This window comes from Carcharodon carcharias, chromosome 8 (assembly GCF_017639515.1).
Source record: "Carcharodon carcharias isolate sCarCar2 chromosome 8, sCarCar2.pri, whole genome shotgun sequence".
In the NCBI taxonomy this organism is placed as follows: Eukaryota; Metazoa; Chordata; class Chondrichthyes; order Lamniformes; family Lamnidae; genus Carcharodon; species Carcharodon carcharias.
Window position 1 is genome coordinate 114373505 of NC_054474.1, and position 25056 is coordinate 114398560.

General features: G+C 46.3%; 1 protein-coding gene across 1 annotated transcript in view; it reads right to left on the bottom strand.

Annotated features, from left to right (window-relative positions):
- Positions 1-4495, bottom strand: part of LOC121281338 (ectonucleoside triphosphate diphosphohydrolase 2-like) — a 79367-nt gene extending 74872 nt beyond the window's left edge. Inside the window, exon 1 of the mRNA XM_041194246.1 lies at positions 4073-4495. Coding sequence (XP_041050180.1) covers positions 4073-4186 — 114 coding nt within the window. The 5' untranslated portion in view covers positions 4187-4495. The remainder of the gene's footprint in view (positions 1-4072) is intronic.
- Positions 4496-25056: the final 20561 nt, after the last annotated feature.

Sequence of the window (25056 nt, forward strand, 5' to 3'; positions counted from 1 at the left end):
GACCACCCCTGATACCGTAGGACCACCAGGCTTCATCTGCACCTGCGTCACACCCACTCTCTGAACTAGGGACCAGCGTAGATACCAGCACCTCGGTGGCATTAGGTCAGCGGCTTGAATGTCAGGGCACATTGGTTAGGGAAATGTAAGTTAAAGGCACCATGAGCACAAGAGGGACAGTTCACAGCTGATTTTCTGTTCATTTATGTTTGGTTTATATGTCTGCTGGTTTGGATATCAATACTAGTAATGGTAATGTCATTATGCTTTCAATATGACAATAACATTAAGTTTGCTTTTGTTCTGATGGCCTGAGTGTGCTTCACCTTTATTTTCTGGTGCAGGGGATGCCAGTGTGTAACATTGGGCTGAGAGGCTCGATAATTTATTGCACAGGCACTGAGTGGACTTTAAGTTCAAATGAAAGGTTAATTTCAGACACCCAGGATGGAGGCGGCAGCCCTGGTGTGAGGTGGAAGCAGATCCTTGGCAGCCTAGCTGAAGGAGCGATGGATCCTTGGTGTCACTGCCTCCCTGGAGGTTACCGAGGTCTGCCTCCACACACTCAGCGTTCTCCTCACTGTGCTCCTCTTCTCACTCACTACCGGATTCATCATCTATGGTCTGTGTGTCAAGATCCTCTTCCTCCAGTGGGTCCCCCCTCACCAGTGCCAGATTGTGGAGAGTGCAGCATACAACCACTATCAGTGACACCCGTTCTGGGGGGTATTGTAGTGCTCCCCCTGAACGGTCCAGGCATCGGAAACACATCTTGAGAAGATCTATGGTCCTCTCTACCACCATCCTTGTGGAGGCATGAGTCCTATTAAAATGCTGCTCTGCTTCTGTTCTTGGGTGGCAGAGAGGTATCATAGGCCACCTTTTCAACAGATAGCCCTTGTCACCCTTAGAATAGAAGTTGAGGCAACTGTGACCTTCAGAGCCACTGGCATGGGGTGTCCACCCACACAGTCGGAGATGACCTCAGGCCCGATCCCCTGACAGTTGGAGATCACTGTCTTTCTTGCGAGATGGAGCCTCCTTTGGCATTGCACCTCAGGCATATTGACATAGCTGCATCACCGCCTGTAAACCCTGGCAGCAGGATTGTGGTGTCTTCTGTGGTCCCTTCCGCCTTGGACTTCCTGCTGGCCCTGCGCCCCTTGTGCCTGTGCCTCTCCTCCCACAAGTCCCTCCCCTGGAAGCTGCATTGGGAACTTGGCCTCCTTTCCCTTCTGCCCCTCTCTTCTTCCTCAGAGGAGATGCTTCCAGCAGAGACCACAATCCCCATTCCCAGGGTAAGGGAAGGTTGGCTGATACCAGGAAGGCCCCTGGCAGACAGCAGTGAGTCCTGAAATGAAGCCTGGAAATGCTGACCCTTTTTACCCTGCTCTTGGATGAGATTTAGCAAATTGTCGCCTGCCTGCCCGTTTTGCATGTGTGATGAGCGCAAAATCGCATGGGCAATGTAAAATCTAGCTTAATTGCCTTTTTAATGGCCTTAACTGGCCTGGTAATGCATGATGGGTGCAGCTCTGACTCCCGCGTGTGCCCACTGTGCGAGTATCGCGCGAGTGTGTGATGATGTTGGGACACTCGCCCAACGTCATCACGCGTTATTTTAAGCTCGAGTGGGTCGGGTGCGCGCCCTCCCACTCAACAAAAATTGTGCCCCTGTAATTTTTGTCCTTCAAATATTTATCTAATTCTCTTTTGAAAGTTAATATTGAATCTGCTCCATGACCCTTTCAGCCAATGCACTACAGATCACAATGGTTCGCTGTATAAAATCATTTCTCCTCGCCTCACCTCTTGTTCTTCTGCCATTTATCACATATCTCTGTGTCCCCTGGCTATCCATTTGCCAAACTGGCTCAGTGATGATCCCTGACTGCTAAGGATGCAGCAACTCTGGGATCTACTGTGTAGATTGACAGTGTTTACAGCCTCCTCTCACCACACAAATACAGTTCAAACTTGGATTGGCTCTGCCTCCAGCCAGCACCAGCTGCAAATGCTCGAGGAAGGAGGTGTTGTGTGAAGCAACTTCAGAAGGAGCTCAGGCACCAATAAACAGTGGGTGGAATCTGAGTTGGCTCCTCACTGGGAAAGTGAGTGAGACACTGGGTAACTGATCCTGGGATGGAGGGGATGGGGAAAGAGAAATGATTAGAATGAGCAGACAGGATCCTGTGCTGGATCCTGGGATACAAGGGAACCACAGCCCAATGTGTGGAGTATGGGAGGGTTCTGAACAATTGCCCAGCTGAGCTGCTTACCTCCATTGCTCCTGAATAAAAACAGTAACTTTAGCCTTACTGTATCCCACTCAATGTCCTAAAAAACAGTTAGGTAGGATGATGTTTACTGGTACAGTTTCTGGACAGGGAGCAGTCTGCATCACCTGCTCCCATTTTCAGGAAAATCAGGGCAGTTAGCTGGATCCTTCTGAAAACTTGGGACCAGTGCCCCGGCACAGTTGCACTGAGCATCAGCAAACGCCAGACACAAGGAACACCGGACATAGCAACTTTGGGCACGGCAAACACTGGACACGATAAACAATGGACACAATAAACACTGGACACAATAAACACCGGACACGGCAAACACCGAGAACAATAAACACCGAGCACATTAAACACCGAGAACAGTAAACACCGAACACAATAAACACCAAGAACAGTAAACACCGAAAACAATAAACACTGAACATAATAAACACTGAATACAATAAACACTGAACACAATAAACACCGAGCACAATAAACACCAAGAACAGTAAACACCGAGCACAATAAACACCAAGAACAGTAAACACTGAACACAATAAACACCGAACATAATAAACACTAAGAACAGTAAACACCAAACACAATAAACACCGAACACAATAAACACCAAGAACAGTAAACACCGAACACAACAAACACCAAGAACAGCAAACACCGAACACAATAAACACCGAGCACAATAAACACTGAGCACAATAAACACCAAGAACAGTAAACACTGAGCACAATAAACACCGAGTACAATAAACACCAAACACAAAAAACATCGGACATAGTAAATACCGGACACAATAAACACCGGACACAATAAACACCAAGAACAGTAAACACTGGGCACAGTAAACACTGGGCACAGTAAACACCGGGTACAGTAAACACCGGACACAATAAACACCGGACACAATAAACACCAAGAACAGTAAACACCGGACACAGTAAACACTGGGCACAGTAAACACCAGGTACAGTAAACACCGGGCACAGTAAACATCGGGCACAGTAACTCCAGGACAAGGCAGTCACGGGACACAAACACATGGCTCTGGAAATAAAAACAAAAATCTGTGGATGCTGGAAATCCAAAACAAAAACAGAATGACCTGGAAAAACTCAGCAGGTCTGGCAGCATCGGCGGAGAAGAAAAGAGTTGACGTTTCAAGTCCTCATGACACTTCAACAGAACTGATTGAATATTAGGACAGGGGTAAAATATAAGCTGGTTTAAGGTAGTGGGGGGCAGATAATAACACCACCTTCAACACCTCTTTGTTCCTTTGTCTGTGACATCTTTTGATTATCTGCTCCATCACTGCTTGCTTGTCCCTACAACCTCACCCCCCCACCACTTCTCTGCTCCCCCTCCCCCCTCCCCCCCACCCCCCCCCCCCACCTTAAACCAGCTTATATTTCACCCCTGTCCTAAGATTCACTCAGTTCTATTGAAGGGTCATGAGGACTCGAAACGTCAACTCTTCTTCTCCGCCGATGCTGCCAGACCTTCTGAGTTTTTCCAGGTCATTCTGTTTTTGTTTTGGCTCTGGAAATGTTGGGTTGTCCAGGCATCAGGTGGGCTCTGAGCAATTCATCCCAAGCCTTCCCGAGCTGGGCTCAGCTTGAAGGGAAGTGAATACCTGTCTCTGAAAGTAACTGTCAACCTTGTAGCTGTTTTCATTTCACAAGCTGGCGTTATAGACTGACAGCGAGAAAGAGCGCGGACAGTCAGACATGGGCTCTGACTGTTCACCAGCACATACAGGAAGAGGAGTAGAGAGACTCACCTTGTAAAGAGGAGTCAGCTCCTGGTCCCGGCTGGTTGCACACAGCAGGATGATCCCTAATAACCCCAAAACACCGAGTGCCACTGAAATAATGAGGTGATAAATGCCAGGCATGGTGAGGTTATCTGTAAAGAGAATTCTGCAGACAGAGCGGAGCTGTCACACACGCAGGCTGCAGAGAGCTGCTCACGGAAGAGCAGCAGCTCGAGTGGTTGTTGCTGTAATTGTGAAAGTCGGGCACTCCTCAATCACTCCACAGCTCCGGAACTCTCAACGTGCAGAGGCAGCAGAACCCCCCACTCTTCTCCGGGATTGTCCAGTCCACTCTCAGCCCCCTGTCCGCATGGAAACGCTGGACTGCGGCCACCTCTGAGTGGAAACCTCTCCCGGAGAGCTCAGGGCGTCAGAAACACACGAACTCATTTCCACAGCGCAAGCTGAGTCTCTTACACTCACAGCAAGTGCCGACCTGCCCTCCCCGCAGCCTGGTTCTCATTCTCAACCTCACAGAGCAGTGCTGAGGGAGTGCTGCATTGTCTGAGGGTCAGTACTGAGGGAGCGCTGCACTGTCAGGGGGTCAGTACTGAGGTAGTGCTGCACTGTCCGAAGGCCAGTTCTGAGGGAGGGCTACACTGTCAGAGGGTCAGTACTGAGGGAGTGCTTTACTGTCAGGGGGTCAGTACTGAGAGAGTGCGGCGCTGTCAGAGGGTCAGTACTGAGGAAGTGCTGCACTGTCAGAGGGTCAGTACTGAGGGAGAGCTAAACGGTCAGAGGTTCAGTACTGAGGGAGTGTGACACTGTCGGAGGGTCAGTATTATAAATGGAATGGAGTCCCTTCTTGTTAATAGGAGGGACTCCCTCCTGGTTGCTAGAATGAAGTGTTTTCCTGTTGCTAGCTTGGACACTAGGGTTTATTATGCTGGAGAGAGTAGGGTCCCAACATCTAGGCCAGTGGTTCAATGTTCAAGTTCCACTCCAGGAGCTCTTAGCCACAGGATGTATGTTCATGAAGTGGTTTAACAGGCTGATAGCCTGGGAATCCTTCCAGTTCATCCCCAAAGGAGAATAGAGTGCCTGTGATGATACGCTAACAAAGCTTAGTTGGACCCCGCTTCCTTTTAATAGCCTTTTTTCTCTTTCCATTAATAACAAGGGATCCATTCCTGTTCATAGCATAGAGACCTTTCCTCTTAGTAGAATGGGATATTCACAGTAACTCCAGGTGTGGGTCTAACTGGGCTTTGTATAGCTGAAGCATGTCTTCTACCCCCTTGTATTCCAGTCCTCTCGATATAAAGGCCAGCATTCCATTAGCCTTTTTGATTATTTTCTGTACCTGTTCAGGGCATTTTAATGATCTGTGTATCTGGATTCCCCAAGTCTCTTCGAACCTCTACCATATCCAGCTTTTCACCATTTAGAAAGTCTCCTTTTCAATCCCTTTTTGGTTCAAAGTGGATGACCTCATATTCGCCTATAGTGAAATCCATTTGTCACAGTTTTACCCATTCATTTAAATTTGATACTGATCCAGTAAACAGGTTATAGGTGCTGGTCACAGTGCTGGGATTTAAGAATTTCTGAAAAGAGAGGAGAGGTGGTAAGTAGGAAAGATGTAGGGAGAGAATTCTGGAGTTAAGGTCCTAGACAATTAAGGGCACAGCCAAGAATGATGGAGCAAAAAAGAAATTGGGAATGCTCAAGAGGCCAGAATTGGAGGAACGCTGAGCTCTCAGAGAGTTGTAGGCATGCAGGAGCCAACAGAGATTGGGCAAGCTGAGATCATGGAGGGATTTGAAAACAAAGATGAGAAATGTAAAATTGAGGCATTGCTGATCCAGGAGTCAATATAGGGAGCATAGCAGTGATGGGTGAATGGGACTTGGTGCAAGTTAGGATGCTGGTAGCAGAGTTTTGGACAATCTCAAATTTACAAAGGGAGCAAGCTGGGAGGCCAGCCAGGGGTAAAGGAGGTTGAATGGTAAAGGTTAAGGGGTAATGGAGGTTAAAGTAACAAAGGCAGCAGCGGATGATCAGCTGGAACAGAGTTGGGTGATATTACAGGGGGTGCAAATAGGTGGCTATGAGGCCAGAAGCTTAGTTTGGGTTCTGATATGACAAGAAGATTATGAACCATCTGGTTCAGCCTCACAAAAGCCAGGGAGGGGAATGGAATCAATAGCTAGAGAACAGAGTTTGTGGCTGTGACTGAAGACACTTGGAGAAAATCTGTGTTCACTCAATACTGGATGTCAGTGTAGCAAATGGAGGGGTGGAGACAGGTGGTGGTGAGGTAGAGCTGGGTATCTCCACCATACATATGAAAACTTAAGTGTTTTTGAATGGTATCACTGAGTGACAGCATGTAGATGGGAAATAGGAAGGGGCCAAGGGTAGATCTGTGGGGACACCAGAGGTAACGTTGTGGGAGCAGGAAGAGAAGCCATTGCAAGCGATTCACTGGCTATAACTGGAAGATAAGAATGGAACAAGGTGAGAGCAGTCACACTAAGCTGGGCCATGGGGAGAGGCCTTGGAGAAGGATGGTGTAGCCTATCAAGTCAAAGGCTGCAGATAGGTGAAGGATGAGGAGGGAAAGTTTACCTTGGTCACAGTCACATAGGATGTCATTTGTGATATGGGTAAGAACTGTTTCATTCCTGTGGCAGGAATGGAAACCTGATTGGAGCAATTCAAATATGGAATTCTGGGAAGGATGGGAAACGATTTGGGAGGTGACAACGTGTTCAAGGTCTTGAGAGAGGAAAGGGAGGTTGGAAATGGAGCAGAAGTTTGTGAGACAGGGGGGCCAAGAATGAGTTTTTTGAGAAGGTGGAGTGATGATGGCAGAATTAAAGGAGAGAGGGACAAGAAGAGAGAGAACCCTTAACAATATCGACTAACATGGTGACCAGGAGGGGAGGTTGGGTGATCAGCAGTTTAGTGGGAACATGGTCAAGGGAACAGGAGGTGGGTCTCATGGACAAGACAAGCTCGGAGATGACAAGAAGGGGAGAAAGAGAAACTAGAGAAAGCTTCGGGTTTAAGGTCAGGTCAAGAGGGAAACCTGAGAGGAAATGTGCCCAGTGGATTAGGGGGAAGGAGGGAAGCAGCTGATCAGATTGTCATTCAGATTGAGGCTAAGAAGCTCCATAAACTCTTCACTCGTGTTGGTGGAGGAGGTAAAGGAGAGGGGTTTTAGTGGAAAAGAGGAGCCGGGATTATCCTGGAATATTGGACAGTTTAGGCATCTGATTGTCCATCCGGAACTGGCGATTAATTGGCCTAACTAATTATTCAACATAAATGTTCAAATCTGTGTCCCTTGGATTTGGGGAATGAAGGTGAGGCTGTATCAGAGGGAATGGCCAGGGTGAGAGAGAGTGATGGTTTTCATGAAGATTAGAGCATCACAGGTGGAGGTGAAGTTGATTGGTAGCTGCAGAATGTCATAGTGAATGGAGGAGCAAAGGTTAGACAGTTGGTATTTAGAAAATGCAGTTGTGAGTGAGTGTTTTTTCCCAGCGGTTACATAGAAGGAAATAGGATTGGGAGGAGCTGGGAGATTTGCGTGGGGAGTGATACCAGGAAACAATCAGGGATGGACTTATCTGTGACTGACATCATGGGGGCAGAGAGGCCACACATAAGATGGCAAGATTGAATGTATAGCCATGAATATGGTTGGGGAGTTTATGTGAAAGGAAAGATTAAGGAAGGGAAATGATGGTTGAGAACAAGGTAAGCTGAGATGGATGGTGAAGGTGAGAGGCTGAGATAGGAGCACATATATATGAAGATATATATCCGAATGAGAATATCTTTATGGTACTTGGATGGGTGGTAGAGAACAAAGATTATAAATGAAAGATGAGAGGGGTGCAACAAAGTGAGATGCTCAAAGGAGGAGAAAGTACCAATTCATGCCAATGATTTTTGTACATAAATCATTGAAGGTGGCAGGGCAGATTGTGAGTGTGGTTAATAAAGTATACAGCATCTTGGGCTTTAACAATACAGACACAGAGTACAAGAACAAGAAAGTTATAATAAACTGGTTCCACCTCAGTTGGAGAATTGTGTCCAGTTCTGGGCATTGAAATCTAGGAAAGATTTGAAGGCTTTAGTGAAGGTGCAGGAAAGATTCACGAAAAGATTCCAGGTTGGAGAAACTGCGACTGTTCTCCTGAGAGAAGAGAAGGCTGAGCAGAGATTTGATAGAGGGATTCAAAATCATGAGGGGTCTGGACAGAGTAGATAGAGAGAAACTGTTCCCATTGGTGGAAGGATCAAAAACCAGAGGAAACAGATTTAAAGTAATTGGAAATGGAGACATGAGAAAAAACTAAGTATTTGGAATGTGCTGACTGAGAGTGTGCTGGGGGCAGAGTCAATTGAGGCTTTCAAAAGGGAATAGGATCATTATCTGAAAAGGGAACATTTGCAGGACTACAGGGAAAAGGCAGGGGAGTGGGTCTTTATGAATTGCTCTTACAGAGAACCAGCACGGACACAGCAGGCTGAATGGCCTCCTTCAGTGCTCCAGCCATTCTGTGATTCTGTGAGCAAGGGGTTAGACAAAAGTGGGATTTGATAATAGGAGCCACACTGCCACTCCCATGGCCTGGGCAGAACACGTGGTGGAAGCGTAGTGACATAGGGAGGCTTCATTTAGGGGGAAGGGGATCATCACCCCTCAGTTAGTTTTCTGCCGCGTCCATGATATTGACGCAAACATGGACAAAAGAGCTGAAGTCCCGAGGTGAGGTGAGAGTGACTGCCCTTGACACCAAGGCTGCATTTCACCAAGTGTGGCATCAAGGAGCCCTAGCAAAACTGGAATAAATGGGAATCGGGGGAAAACTCTCCACTGGTTGGAGTCTTACCTAGCACAAAGGAAGATAGTTGTGCTTGTTGGAGGTCAATCATCCCAGTTCTAGGACATCACTGCAGGAGTTCCTCAGGGTAGTGTCCTCAGCCCAACCATCTTCAGCTGCTTCACCAATGACCTTCCTTCCATCATAAGGTCAGAAGTGGGGATGTTCGCTGATGATTGCACAATGTTCAGCACCATTCACGACTCCTCAGGTACTGAAGCAGTCCATGTCCAAATGCAGCAAGACCTGGACAATATCCAGGCTTGGGCTGACAAGTGGCAAGTAACATTCATGCCACACAAGTGCCAGGCAATGACCATCTCCAACAAGAGAGAATTTAACTATTGCCCCTTGATATTCAATGGCATTACCATCACTGAATCTCCCATCATCAACATCCTAAGGGTTACCATTGACCAGAAACTGAGCTGGACTAGCCATATAAATACTGTGGCTACAAGAGCAGGTGAGATGCTGGGAATCCTGCGATGAGTAATCCACCTCCTGACTCCCCAAAGCCTTCCACCATCAACAAGGCACAAGTCAGGAGTGTAATGGATTATTCCCCATTTGCCTGGATCAGTGCAGCTCCCACAACACTCAAGGATCTTGACACTGTCCAAGACAAAGCAGCCCACTTGATTGGCACCACATCCACAAACATTCACTTCCTCCACCACCGACGCTCAGTGGCAGCAGTGTGTACCATCTACAATTTGCACTGCAGGAACTCAACAAGGCTCCTTAGGCAGCACCGTCCAAACCCATGACCACTACCATCTAGGAGGACAAAGGCAGGAGATACATGGGAACACCACCACCTGGAAGTTCCCCTCCAAGTCACTCATCATCCTGACTTGGAAATATATCGCCGTTCCTTCACTGTCGCTGGGTCAAAATCCTGGAACTCCCTTCCTAACAGCACTGTGGGTGTACCTACACCACATGGACTGCAGTGGTTCAAGAAGGCAACTCACCCCCATCTTCTCAAGGGCAACTAGGGTTGGGCTATAAATGCTGGCCCAGTCAGCGAAGCCCATATCCTGTGAATGAATAAAAAAAACATCCACAATGAGCTCATGGATGGCAAGGGCCTTGTTCACAACTGAGAGGAGATTCTGGAGAGAGTTGTGGAGAGTTGGTGGGGTAGGGAGAGTGTTAGATCCAGTGCCCTTAGTTTTATTGGGCTAAAGGACCGGGGTTGCACGTTTTTACTGGGGTGACCGAGTTGCTACAGAGGCAGGGAACTTCAGGAGATCGTTGTTAGAATATACACATGCTGTTTATTTACAAACTAAACTCTGCAGTTACACTTGTGCTCATAACATCAAACTCTGCCTTCACTCATTAATGACTGTCAAGATTCTCTCACACAGAGGTAGCCCACGCTATTGGGTATTAAGATCATGTGATCTTACATGACACTACTTGCCTTAAAGGTATAATACATATCAGATTACTACATCCCTCCCCCTTTCATGAAAAATACATTTTACAATTTTTCAATACATCAAGTTATTTTTACAGATCAATTATTTACAAAGTCAGTCTCTCTGGGGGTTTCCTTTTACGTGTAGAATGTCTCAGCTCTACAGCTTTTGAAGTTTGATTTGGAACCTCCCTCACTGAAATCGTCCGAGCATCAGGTTCTACAGCAGGTTCCTGTAAATTTGTTTCTTCAACTCTTTCAGGTACAATTGGCCCTTTAAATACATTTGTACTTGGCTGAGTTCTTTCAACAGGAAAAGTTGATTCAGTCTCGAGCACTGGTGGAATTGCTTCTGGATATTTGCTTTCTCCTCTTCTTATGTGATCCACGTGTCTCCTTATTATTTAACCTCCGACTTTCACATGGTAGGAAAGAGGTCCCGTTACAGCACTTATTTCACCTAACAACCATGCTGGTCCTCTAAAATTTTTTACAAATACTTTCTCTCCTACATTAAATGTTCTGCCCCGACTGTAACAATCATGTCCCATTTTCTGACTTTCCTGCCTTCCTTCTACCTTGGCCCCAGAAGTGCAGCATGATTAGGCTCAGTCTCGATCGGTGATGGTGCTTCATCAATAATTCTGCAGGTGTGACACCTGATGTTGAATAAGGGGTGGTTCTATAATGAAAAGCAAATGTGCCAATTTAGTTGCTATCAAATCTCCAGATAATTTCTTCATACCAGATTTGAACATCTGAACTGCTCTCTCGGTAAGTCCGTTTGAAGAAGGGTGGTGTGGAGATGTCTTCATATGAACAATACCATTGAGACTTGTAAATCAGCTAAATTTAGCACTTGTGAATACTGTTCCATTGTCTGATACTAGCACTTCAGTTAATCCATTTATAGCGAAGCTTTGTCGTAGCTTGCCTATTGTCACTGAAGATGTAGGTTACCTCACTTCATGTATGTCCATCATTTTGAATGGACATCCATGATAAGGAGAAACTGTTCCCATAAAAGGTCCCACATGATCAACATGTACTTGGACCTATGGTCTTTCTGGCCAATCCCAGGGGTGTAACGGAGCTGTTGCAGGTAATTTTTGCACTTGTTGACGCCTCATACAACTTCTCACTAAGTTTTCTATTTCTCTATCCGTCTCCAGCCACCACATACAGCTACGTGATATTACCTTCATTTTGGAAATTCTGGGATGTGCAGCGTGAAGTTTGGGTAACAATGGCTTTCGTCCTTTTGGAGGAACAATCACCTGAGCTCCCCACAATAAAATAACCTTCTTGACTGGTTATCGCGTATCTTCTCTGGAAATACAGTTTCATTTCATCAGACTCTTATGTTTGTGACCAACCATAAAGAACCTGATTTCTCACTTTGGATAAGACTGGGTCTCAGTTTGTCCAATATTTAATTTGTTTTGCACAGATCGGTGATGAGTCCAGGAAGTTCAATAACAAAAAGAATTCCTGAGGAATTGGAACATCCTCATCTTTTACTTGTGAGGGTAAATGACTGACTGCATCTGCATTCGCAATTTGACTCCCTTAGCAGATGGGCTGCTAAGATCAACACCCATCTTTGTACTCTAGCTGAGGCTACGGGGAGTACAGCATTATCTTCACCAAAAAGTCCCAATAATCTGCTTATGATCCGTTATAACGGCAAAATTTTGACTGTGTACAAATTGATGAAGCTTTTTAACACAGAAAATGATTGCCAGGCCTTCTTTTTCAATTTGTGAGCACTTTTTCTCTGCAATACTAAGTGTTCTTGACACATATCCAATAGGTCGTTCTGATCCATCATCCGTTCGATGGGAAAGCACTGCTCCTACTCCATAAGGTGATGGGTCACACGTTAATATCAACTCTTCCTTTGAGTCAAAATGTACTAGCAGTGTAGAGGATTGAAGCTTTTGTGAAAGCTTTTGTTTCACTTTTGTGAAAGCTTCTTCCTGTGGTGTTAGCCAAGACTATCTCTGGTTTTTCTTGAGCAAGTATTTCAGGGGTACCAGATCTGTCGACAAATTAGGCAAGCAGTGTCTGTAGTAATTGATCATCCTGAAGAATGATTTCAGTTTGGATGTATTTTTTGGTGCTGGAGCTTCCCCAAAGGCTTTCACTTTTTCTTCAGCTGGATGTAGGCCTTGTGAATCTACTTCGTGACCGAGGTAAGTTACCTCTTTCGCCTGGGATGTGCATTTTTCCTTTTTCAATCTCACTCTAACCTGGGAAAAACGTTTCCATAAGACCATAAGACATAGGAGCAGAAATTAGGCCATTCGGCCCATCAAGTCTGCTCCGCCATTCAATCATGGCTGATAAGTTTCTCAACTCCATTCTCCCGCCTTCTCCCCATAACCTTTGATCCCCTTACCAATCAAGAACCTATCTATCTCGGTTTTAAATACACTCAATGACTTGGCCTCCACAGCATTCTGTGGCAATGAATTCCATAGATTCACCGCTCTCTGGCTAAAGAAGTTTCTCCTCATCTCTGTTCTAAAAGGTCTTCCTTTTACTCTGAGGTTGTACCCTCGGGTCCTAGTCTCTCCTACTAATGGAAACATCTTCCCCACGTCCACTCTATCCAGGCCTTTCAGTATTCTGTAAGTTTCAATCAGATCCACCCTCATCCTTCTAAACTCCATCGAGTATAGGCCCAGAGCCCTCAAATGTTCCTCATATGTTAAGCCTTTCATTTCTGGGATCGTTCTCGTGAACATCCTCTGGACCCTCTCCAGGGCCAGCACATCCTTCCTGAGATACAGAGCCCAAAATTGCTCACAATATTCTAAATGTGGTCTGACCAGAGCTTTATAAAGCCTCAGCAGCACATCCCTGCTTTTATATTCTAGTCCTCTCGAAATAAATGCCAACATTGCATTTGCCTTCCTAACTACCAACTCAACCTGCAAGTTAACCTTAAGAGAATCCTGGACTAGGATTCCCAAGTCCCTTTGCACTCCAGATTTCTGAATTCTCTCCCCACTTAGAGAATAGTCTATGCCTCTATTCTTCCTACCAAAGTGCATGACCTCACACTTCCCCACGTTCTTTGCCCATTCTCCTAACCTGTCTAAATCCTTCTGCAGTCTCCCTGCTTCCTCAGTACTACCTGCCCCTCCACCTATCTTTGTATCATCTGAAAACATAGCCAGAATACCCTCAGTTCCTTCATCTGGATCATTAATGTATAAAGTGACAAGTTCTTCCAAGTTCTTCAAATGTTCCTTTTCGGTGAGTCCAGTCATGAGAACGTCATCCAAATAAACTACAAAGTGGGGCAGTCCCTGTCATAAATTTTCCATGGTTCTTTGGAATATGGCGCAAGCAGATGGTAAGTGGGTGTATTGATAAAATCCCTTGTGTGTCTTTATGGTGATAAGCTTCTAGGATGTTTTCTCCAACTCCAGTTGCTGGTAGGCATGACTCATATCTAACTTCGTGTAGGCATTTTCACATACCAGTTTAGCATATAACCCTTCAATTTTAGGAATGGACTGTCTGTCCAATTTAGCCACTTTATTAACTGTCAATTTATAGTCTCCACACATTCTAATGCTTCAGTCAGATTTGAGAACAATTGGAGCTGCCCAATCTGAAAATTCTACTTCTTGTATCACTCCCAATTTTTCTATTCTGTACAGTTCAGCATCTACCTTATCCACATTGCATAAGTTACAGGTCTCACCTTCATGAATCCTGGTGTTGCCTTTGGATTTACATGAATTTCTGCTTGAGAACTGAGGCACATTTTTGTAAAAGCTGTGATAACCCATTAGTTCTTAGTTGGAAGATTTCAGTCCATTTCAATTTAGTTTCTTTTAGCCAGTTTCATCCGAGGGGACTAGGTCCCTCGCCTGCTACTGCCATCAAGGGTAACTCACTACAAAAACAGAATTACTTGGAAAAACTCAGCAGGTCTGGCAGCATCGGTGGAGAAGAAAAGAGTTGACGTTTCGAGTCCTCATGACCCTTCCACAGAACTGGGTGAATATAAGGAGAGGGGTGAAATATAAGCTGGTTTAAGGTGGTGGGAGGGGGGGGGGGAAAGAAGTTGGGGGGGGGGGTGGTGTGGTTGTAGGGACAAGCAAGCAGTGATAGGAGCAGATAATCAAAAGATGTCACAGACAAAAGAACAAAAGAACACAGAAGTGTTGAAGTTAGTGATATTATCTAAACGAATGTGCTAATTAAGACTGGATGGTAGGGCACTCAAGGTACAGCTCTAGTGGGGGTGGGGTGGAAAGACTAGCGGGCATAAAAGATTTAAAAATAATGGAAATAGGTGGGAAAAGAGAAATCTATATAAATTTATTGGAAAAAACAAAAGGAAGGGGGAAGAAACAGAAAGGGGGTGGGGATGGAGGAGGGAGTTCAAGATCTAAAGTTGTTGAATTCAATATTCAGTCCAGAAGGCTGTAAAGTGCCTAGTCAGAAGATATGGTACTGTTCCTTCAGTTTGTGTTGGGCTTCACTGGAACAATGCAGCAAGCCAAGGACAGATATGTGGGCAAGAGAGCAGGGTGGAGTGTTAAAATGGCAAGCGACAGGGTGGTTTGGGTCATTCTTGTGGACAGACCGCAGGTGTTCTGCAAAGCGGTCGCCCAGTTTATGTTTGGTCTCTCCAATGTAGAAGAGACCGCATTGGGAGCAACGAATGCAGTAGACTAAGTTGGGGGAAATGCAAGTGAAATGCTGCTTCACTTGAAAGGAGTGTTTGGGCCCTTGGATGGTGAGGAGAGAGGAAGTGAAGGGGCAGGTGTTGCATCTTTTGCGTGGGCATGGGAAGGTGCCATAGGTGGGGGTTGAGGAGTAGGGGGCGATGGAGGAGTGGACAAGGGTGTCCCGGAGGGAACGATCCCTACGGAATGCCGATGGGGGGGGGGGTGAAGGGAAGATGTGTTTGGTAGTGGCATCATGCTGGAGTTGGCGGAAATGGCGGAGGATGATCCTTTGAATGCGGAGGCTGGTGGGGTGACAAGTGAGGACAAGAGGGACCCTATCATGTTTCTGGGAGGGAGGAGAAGGCGTGAGGGCGGATGCGCGGGAGATGGGCCGGACACGGTTGAGGGCCCTGTCAACGACCGTGGGTGGAAAACCTCGGTAAAGGAAGAAGGAGGATATGTCAGAGGAACTGTTTTTGAAGGTAGCATCATCAGAACAGATGCGACGGAGGCGAAGGAACTGAGAGAATGGGATGGAGTCCTTACAGGAAGCTTTTATTTCGAACCCACCCAGGATTACAGGTATCTCCGGGACATAAACCGTTTCTCGGACTGCTGTTCCCGTCACATTCTGAGATCCACACTCAGTGCCATGCGCCGCCATATGAACGCACTCGACCTCTCTCTCCAGCAGCACCGCCATACCCTTTTTCAAAGCTGCACTTGCCCCCAGTTTCATTTTATTCTTCGTCTCATCCAACACCTCAACAAGAAACTTTTTCTCTTTCTCTCAAGTGCTAAGGAACGCAAGCTCCAACAACTCATCAACACCAACACCCATCTAGGACCCTCCACCCCTGCCTGTCCCTCTGTCTCCACCCCATCTTCCGATCCCAGCCCCGACCGTGTATTTACTATACCCTCTGACCTTCCCGTCTCCGACGCTGAACATTCAGTGGTCAGCAAAGGACTTAGTTTCATACCCTTATGTCCTCATCTCAATGAATTTCGGGCTCAGCATGTTGCTGAACTCTTCTTCCGCCTTCTTCGTCTCCGTGCTCACTTCTTTGGGCAAGAGTACTCTCCCCATTCAACGGATCCTTTTACCCACTTCCAATATTCTCCCTCCACCTGCACCCCTCCCTCTGGATTCTTACCTTCTCTTGATCTTTTCATTGAGAACTGTCGGCGTGACATTAGTCGTCGCAAATTCTCTGCTCCTCTCACCCATTCTAATCTGTCTCTCTCTGAACTTACTGCACTCCGTTCTCTCAGGTCCAAACCCAACATTGTCATCAAACATGCTGACAAGGGTGGTGCTGTTGTTATCTGGCGCACTGACTTCTACCTCGCGGAGGCTGAGCGTCAACTCGCAGAGACTTCCTCCTACCTCTCCCTGGACCATGACCCCACCACTGAACATTAAGCCATTGTTTCCAGGACTGTCACTGACCTCATCTCCTCTGGAGATCTTCCTCCCACAGCTTCCAACCTGTTAGTCGCCCAACCTCGGACGGCCCGCTTCTACCTCCTACCCAAAATCCACAAACAGAACTGTCCCGGTAGACCGATCGTGTCAGCCTGCTCCTGCCCCACGGAACTCATCTCTCGTTATCTTGACTCCCTTCTCTCTCCCCTTGTCCAGTCCCTTCCCACCTACATCCGTGATTCCTCTGACATCTTACGTCACATCAACAATTTCCAGTTCCCTGGCCCCAACTGCTTCCTCTTCACCATGGATGTCTAATCCCTATACACCTCCATCCCCCACCAGGATGGTCTGAGGGCCCTTAGCTTCTTCCTCGAACAGAGGCCCGAACAATCTCCATCCACCACTACTCTCCTCCGTCTGGCTGAACTTGTTCTCACACTGAACAATTTCTCCTTCAACTCCTCTCACTTCCTCCAAATAAAAGGTGTGGCTATGGGTACCCGCATGGGCCCCAACTATGCCTGTCTCTTTATGGGGTATGTGGAACATCCCTTGTTCCAGTTCAACTCCCGCCCCCTTCCACAACTCTTTCTCCGGTACATCGATGATTACTTCGGTGCTGCTACATGCTCTCGTCGGGACTTGGAAGAATGTATTAATTTTGCTTCCAATCTCCACCCCTCCATCATTTTCACATGGTCCATCTCTGACACTTCCCTTCCCTTCCTTGACCTCTCTGTCTCAATCTCTGGTGATAGACTGTCCACCAATATCCATTACAAGCCTACCGACTCCCACAGCTACCTCGACTACAGCTCCTCACACCCCGCTTCCTGTAAGGGCTCCATCCCATTCTCTCAGTTCCTTCGCCTCCGTCGCATCTGTTCTGATGACGCTACCTTCAAAAACAGTTCCTCTGACATGTCCTCCTTCTTCCTTAACCGAGGTTTTCCACCCACGGTCGTTGACAGGGCCCTCAACCGTGTCCGGCCCATCTCCCACGCAGCCGCCCTCACGTCTTCTCCTCCCTCCCAGAAACATAATAGGGTCCCCCTTGTCCTTACTTATCACCCCACCAGCCTCCGCATTCAAAGGATCATCCTCCACCATTTCCGCCAACTCCAGCATGATGCCACCACAAAACACACCTTCCCTTCACCCCTCCGGCGTCATTCCATAGGGATCATTCCCTCCGGGACATCCTGGTCCACTCCTCCATCACCCCCTACTCCTCAACCTCCACCTATGGCACCTCCCCATGCCCATGCAAAAGATGCAAAACCTGCCCCTTTACTTCCTCTCTCCTCACCATCCAAGGGCCCAAACATTCCTTTCAAGTGAAGCAGCATTTCACTTGCATTTCCCCCAACTTAGTCTACTGCATTCATTGCTCCCAATGCGGTCTCCTCTACATTGGAGAGGCCAAACATAAACTGGGCGACCGCTTTGCAGAACACCTGTGGTCTGTCCACCAGAATGATCCAAATCTCCCTGTCGCTTGCCATTTTAACACTCCACCCTGCTCTCTTGCCTACATATCTGTCCTTGGCTTGCTGCATTGTTCCAGGGAAGCCCAACGCAAACTGGAGGAACAACACCCCATCTTCCGACTAGTCACTTTACAGCCTTCTGGACTGAATATTGAATTCAACAACTTTAGATCTTGAACTCCCTCCTCCATCCCCACCCCCTATCTGTTTCTTCCCCCTTCCTTTTGTTTTAATTTATATAGATTTCTCTTTCCCACCTATTTCCATTATTTTTAAATCTTTTATGCCCGCTAGTCTTTCCACCCCACCCCCACTAGAGCTGTACCTTGAGTGCCCTACCATCCATTCTTAATTAGCACATTTGTTTAGATAATATCACCACCTTCAACACCTCTGTGTTCTTTTGTTCTTTTGTCTGTGACATCTTTTGATTATCTGCTCCTATCACTGCTTGCTTGTCCCTACAACCACACCAGCCCCCCAACTTCTTTCCCCCCCCCACCCCCCCACCTTAAACCAGCTTATATTTCACCCCTCTCCTTATATTCGCTCAGTTCTGTGGAAGGGTCATGAGGACAAGAAACATCAACTCTTTTCTTCTCCACCGATGCTGCCAGATCTGCTGAGTTTTTCCAGGTAATTCTGTTTTTGTTTTGGATTTCCAGCATCTACAGTTTTTTGTTTTTATATAGGGGTAACTCACTGTTTGACCCTCATAATGTACTGTGGTTTTACATATATCCTTGACTTTCTGTCTTCTCCTGTGTAGTTTTTTAGTTTTTCTTCAGTTTCTTTTAAATTCAGCTTATGTTTCTCATGATTCAGGTATTTAAACGTATGCTCATCAATCACCTTAGTGGCTGCACCAGTATCCATCTCCGTTCTGAGAGGCTTCTCAATCACTCTCATGGTTACATAGATAGGCTCTGTTCTGCCTACCTTTACATTATACAGTAAATAGATAACAGAATCCATTACTTCAGGCTTTTCAACACTGGTTATCTCATTGAGTTTTTGCTTTTGTCTGACAGTCTGCCTGATTCTATCTTTACAATGTTTCATGAGGTGTCCATATCAATGGCAGAAGAAACATTTGATCTTTTTAAACTGTGTTTCATTACAGGGCTGTCTGCTTCTATCTCTGTCACTATTATGCCATTTTTCTGCTGTTGAGTTATCCCTTTTTAATTTGTCTGCTAGTGGTGGCTGCTCCCCATTTCGGAATAAGGCTCTGCATTTTGCATTCTTTTTGGTTGAGGATCCGGTGCCATATTTCGTTCCTTGAATGGTTTCTGAGTCTCGCGCTGCACCTTCCATTGCCAGAGCGATTTCCTATGCCTTCTAAAAACCTAGATTTGTTTCATCAAGTAATCTTTTCTGAATTGCATTTTCGTTTATACTACGCACCAAATGATCTCTAAGTATATCATTGATGGACGTACCAAACTCACAATTTTCTGTTAATTGTTTCTGACTGGCCACATAACAAGCGACTGTCTCCCCTGCAGCTCTATATCTCCAGTTCAATTTAAACTGTTGTATTGTCACTGACGGCTTGGGCTGATAATGATTCTTTTAATCATCAAAACTTTCCGAGTCTGGGGTACTGGGCACCAATAGATTCCAAATGTGTCTCTATGCCTTTCTCCCACACGTGGACAGAAGGATCGTGTGCTGCTTCCCCTCCCCCGCAATGTCATTCACCTGGAAGAAGAACGGTCAACATAGTGAGACCAGTCGTCCGAGGTCGTATCAAACGGCTCCACTCTTCCAAATTGCAGCATTTTCTTCAGGAATCGCTTCAATGCTCAGGAGGAAAATTTCTTTTACTTACGACTATCATGTGATATATGGCCCAATTTCAGTTCCTCTGGATTCCTTTGTTCTTTTGCACTTTTTACCTCGTTTTTTCCGTGATTCTTCTTTCTTTTAGTATCATTCCAGTTTGTTGGATCCAGTGCCTTTAGGTTTGTTAGACTAAAGGATCCGAGTTTCACACTTATACCTGGGTGACCAAGTTGGTAGAGAGAAAGAGAACATCAGGAGATTGTTGTTAGAATAAACACATGGGGCAGAATTTTGATCTCATCCGGCGGGCGCATCCCTTACCCGCTTGAGTGCAAAATGACGCTTGATGACATCAGGCGAGTGTCCTGATGTCAGTGCGCAGTCACGTGATATTTCGGTCAGCGGGTCCACACAGGAATCAGCAGCGCGCCAGCCGACAGTTAGAAGGCCTGTTACGGCCGTTAAAGTCTCAATTAACTGACTTTATTTACTGACCGTCCCACCTCAGGCGAAAAGGCCAAGCGCCTTTGCACTTTTTAAGAACCTCATCGACGGCAGTATGTGGTTTCCTAAAGCAAATAAAACTAAAAATAAAATAAGAATTTTTAAATTTAATTAACTAAATGTCCCTGCTCAGAGTCACATGAGGGGACATGTTTTATAACACTTTTCATTTCTTTATTCTTTTTTTGAAAACTCTTCATCCCCCTGAAGTAGCTTTGTGCCTTGGGGAGTTTCTCAAGTAGACACTCGCGCACATGCATGAAGTTTACGCTCGCCCTGCTTGCCCTCCTCCCTCCCCCACCCAGCACAGGCAGTGCTGAGCGCTGCCGCTCGTGTTTCACCCTGGGCAGGCTTTAATTGACCTTCAGCATGAAGCCACCTTCTAGCCTCGATCGGGAGCAGAGGTCAGCCCCCCGACCGGCCCTGCCCGCCCCCACCAATCCCACCCGACAAAGGCTAAATTCTGCCCATGCTGTTTATTTACAAACTAAACTCTGCAGTTACACTCGTGTGCTCACAACATCAAACTCTGTCTTCACTCAGCAGTGATTAACTCAAGGCTCTGCACAGAGAGGTAGCCTGTGCTACTCTGCTATTGGGTATTAAGATCATGTGACCTTACATTACTCTACTTGTCTTAAAGACATATTACATCTCAGATTACTACAGAGAGCTGATGCATTGGCTGAGTCAACAAGGTCCACGCTGGGAGGAGTGAGTGAGATGGGCAGGAGATTGGAATTATTACCCCTTAGCAATACGCTGAGCGGGAAGGTCAGTGAGAGAGTGGGACGGGGTAGTGGGATTGCTCCTTGTGTGTCGAGCAGTCCCAAGTGCTTCAGTAAGCCCTATCGAGGATGCTAATAGAGGCACAGAGAGAAGCTGCAGGCTAATCTAAGAGGGAACCAAGTCTAGTCCAGTGGCAAGGGGTGTATGAAGATGAAGGAATACTCAAGGGCTGGGTTAGAGATTTGGGTGGGTAGAGTACCTGAGTTGGGGGAGAAAGGTAAGGAGCTGTGAGAGAAATGTCTGGAAGGGTTAAAGAGAAAGGAAGAGAAAGGGGTTGTGGAACTAATGGGCTCAGATTGGAGGGGCAGGAAAAACACTCACAATCTCAATTTACAAAGGCCACATGGCCAGACCAGGATAGGCCTGACCTGGTCACAAATGGGAAAGGGAAAGAGACAACAGGCTTGAGTCCCAGTTAAAATCAGGTGTCCTGTGTTCGGATAAAGTTAGGTAGCTCAGTAAATAGTGTCAGTAGGAGCAGATTTGGAAAGGGGCACTGATAGAGTGAGTGAGTAGACAAAACGGTGGCAGATGGAGTTTGATGTGGGGAAGGACAGAGTCATCACTTTGGACCAAAGAAAGCTGAGAGTGTTTTCTAAATGGTGACAACCATGAGATGTGCCTGAGCAGGTATTTAGGGAGCCATGTACACAAATCAAGAAAAACCAGGGGACAGGTACAAAAAAATAATCCAAAAGGTTTACTACAGTGTTCCACTTCATCCTATAGAGCTGAAGTACAAAAGAATGCAAGTTATATTCCAGTTATGCAGGGCTCTGGTAGCTCTGTAATATTGTATTCAGTCCAGGCCACTTCAACTCAGCAAGTCTTGGAGGGGGTACAATACAGATTCACCAGAAAAATACCAGGTCTAAAAGGGTTAAAAAATGAGGACCGGTTTTACAATCTAGGCTTGCAATCCTCCAAGTATAGAAGATTAAGGGATGATCTAATTGAGGTGTTTAAGATGATTAAAGGATTTGAGAGGGGAAATACAGAGAAACTATTTTCTTGTTGGGGTACTTAGGAATAAGAACATGAGAATATGTGAATTAGGAGCTGGAGGAGGCCATTCGGCCCCTCAAGCCTGCTCCACCATTCAGTAAGATCATGGCTGATCTGATTGTGGCCTTAACTTCATTGTCCTGTTTGTCCCCCACTAACTCTCGAATCCCTTGTCAATCAAAAGTCTGTCTAACTCAGCTTTGAATATATTCAATGGCCCAGCCTCCACTGCTCTCTAAGGAAGAGAATTCCACAGATTAATGACTCTCTGAGAAAAGGAGACAAAATGTTAAAATTCGAGCCAGCCTGTTCAGGGGTGATGCCAGGAAGTACTTTTTCACACAAAGGGCAGTGAAAACCTGGGCCAGGATTTTCCAGTCGTTGGACAGGCTTGATGAGGGTGAGCAGGAGCAGCCAGGGAAACGGACAACCCACCACCTGCGATCAGCCCCTGACCGTGATTTCACACTGGCTAGCCAATTAACAGCCAGCCAGCGTGAATCACACGCTGCAGTGCCCAGCACTGCCGGGGAGGAGATGGGAGGAGCACAAGTGATGAAGTTCCTGTATGCCCATGAGTGCACACAGTAAAAGCTCCCTGAGGCACACAGCTGCCCCGGGGAGCTGAAGATTTCTATCACTGAAAGTAAAAACATTAAAAATAATGGAAACATGCCCAGTCATGTGACTCTGTCACATGAGCAGGGACATGTTAAATATAAGTGTTAAAAGATTTAAATTTTTTTTTAATCACTGGTTGAAACCTCATTCTATCTGTGGCCAACCGAATGGTTGGATGGGCAGCTAAAAATTGGAGTCAATTAATTGATTAAGGGCCTTAATTGGCCACTTAATTGTCGGCGGGCCTGTTGCTGACTCCCGCATGCGCCTGCCAACCAAAATATCGCGCAAGTGCACAATGACATCGGGATGCTCGCCTGACATCATCGTGCGTCATTTTACGCTTGTTCGGGTCGGGCACTCGCTCGCCCAGTGAGCGGAATATTCTGCCCCTGGAACTCTCTTCCCCTGGAGGTCAGCTGAAGATTTCAAAACTGTGATTGATGTTGGCCTCAGGTTATGAACCATGTTTTGTATTTCATTCATTAACAGGATGTGGTGGTCACGGACAAGAGCAACAATTACAGCATAATCCTAATTGTGCTTGAGAAGGCAGCGTGGATGAGGCAGCTTCTTGATTGCAACTGAGTGCCTCTCTGGGCAATTTCAGAATCATCCACATTGCTGTGAGTCTGGAGTTACACATGGGCCAGTCTGTAAGGACTTTCCCCAGCAATTCAGTAGTTTCACACTCAACATCACTGATACTAACATTTCATCCCAGCTTTTACTCATAAACGGAATTGAATTTCCTCAGCTGTCATGGTGGGATTTGATCTCACACTTCTGGATCACCAATCCAGACCTCTAGATTACTAATCTAGTAAAGTGACCACAATGCTACTGTACCCCATGGCAGATCAAGTTGAAGCATAGATCAGTCAGAATCTACTTGAATGACTGAATGGGCTTAAGGGCTGAATGTCCTCTTGCTGTTGCTATGATCTAATAGGGGAGGAGGCTGAGGGGACTGATCAGGGGTTCAGGAGATGGGGGGTGGTTGGGGTGGGGAGAGGGGGCTGATGGGGCCCTGGGTGAGAGAATCGTTGGTCAGCAGTGGAGACATTAGGGAGGGTGTTTATTTGTGGGTTCGGTAGGAGTGAAAGTGCTTACGTTCAGGCTGGTAACTCGGGCCTTGTTGCAGGTGATCCCTCAGACTGAATTCCCAAGTACAGCCTCAGGCCAAAACTGGAGAAGGCACTTGAAACAGGTGAAAGCAAAATACTGCGGATGCTGGAAATCTGAAACAAAAACAAAAATTGCTGGAAAAACTCAGCAGGTCTGACAGCATCCGTGGAGAGAAATACAGTTAACGTTTCGAGCTCGTATGATTCTTCATCAGAACTAAGAAAATGGAGAAATTAGGTGAAACATAAGCTGGTTGAGGAGGGTGGGGCAGGTAGAGCTGGAGGAAGGGCTAGTGATATGTGGAGGCCAAGAAGAGATTGCCAAAGATGTCATAGACAAAAGGACAAAGGGGTGTTGATGGTGGTGACATTATCTAAGGAATGTGCTAATGGGGACATTAAGGGTAGCAAGCAGGACAAGCTAATGGCAGATGGCCCTAGTGGGGGTGGGGTGGGGGGAAGGGATCGAAATGGGCTCCAATCCCCCTTTTTCCAATAATTTATGATTTTAAGAAAAATATATTTTTTCTTTTCCCACCTACTTTTAAATTTATTTCGATCCATTGTTTTATCTCCATTTTTTAGCCCATTTCGATCCCTTCGCAAACCCCACCCCCACTAGGACCATCTGCCACTTGCTTGTCCTGCTTGCTACCCTTAATGTCCCCATTAGCACATCCTTTAGATAATATCACCACCATCAACACCCCTTTGTCCTTTTGTCTATGACACCTTTGGCAATCTCTTCTTTGCCTCCACCTATCACTGGTCCCCTATCCAGCTCTACCTGTCCCATCCCCCTTTACCAGCTTATGTTTCACCCTAATTTCTCTATTTCCTTAGATCTGATGAAGAGTCATACAGACTCGAAACGTCAACTGTATTCCTCTCCGCAGGTGCTGTCAGACCTAAAACAAGTGTTGGGCAGCTTATTTTGCATATGCAAAGGATCTAACATTAGGTATAAGCTGCCATCTGTCCATCTCTATAGCTAACATAGCAGCTGCTGCAATTTTTCAATGTTTTCAATGTAAGTATGTGCAGGTTTGCTGTACAATTGGAGCTTTAGCAGTCCAAATAGTGCCTGAGAAATGGGAGCTGTGAGGAGCAATCTCTATTCCATTCTTCCAGATAACAGTCTGAGTACATTCCAGAAATTCACTGCTTTCCTGTGCTGTCCTGTTTCTCCCAGTCTCTGTGAAAATTAAAATCTCCCACTGGAAGCACA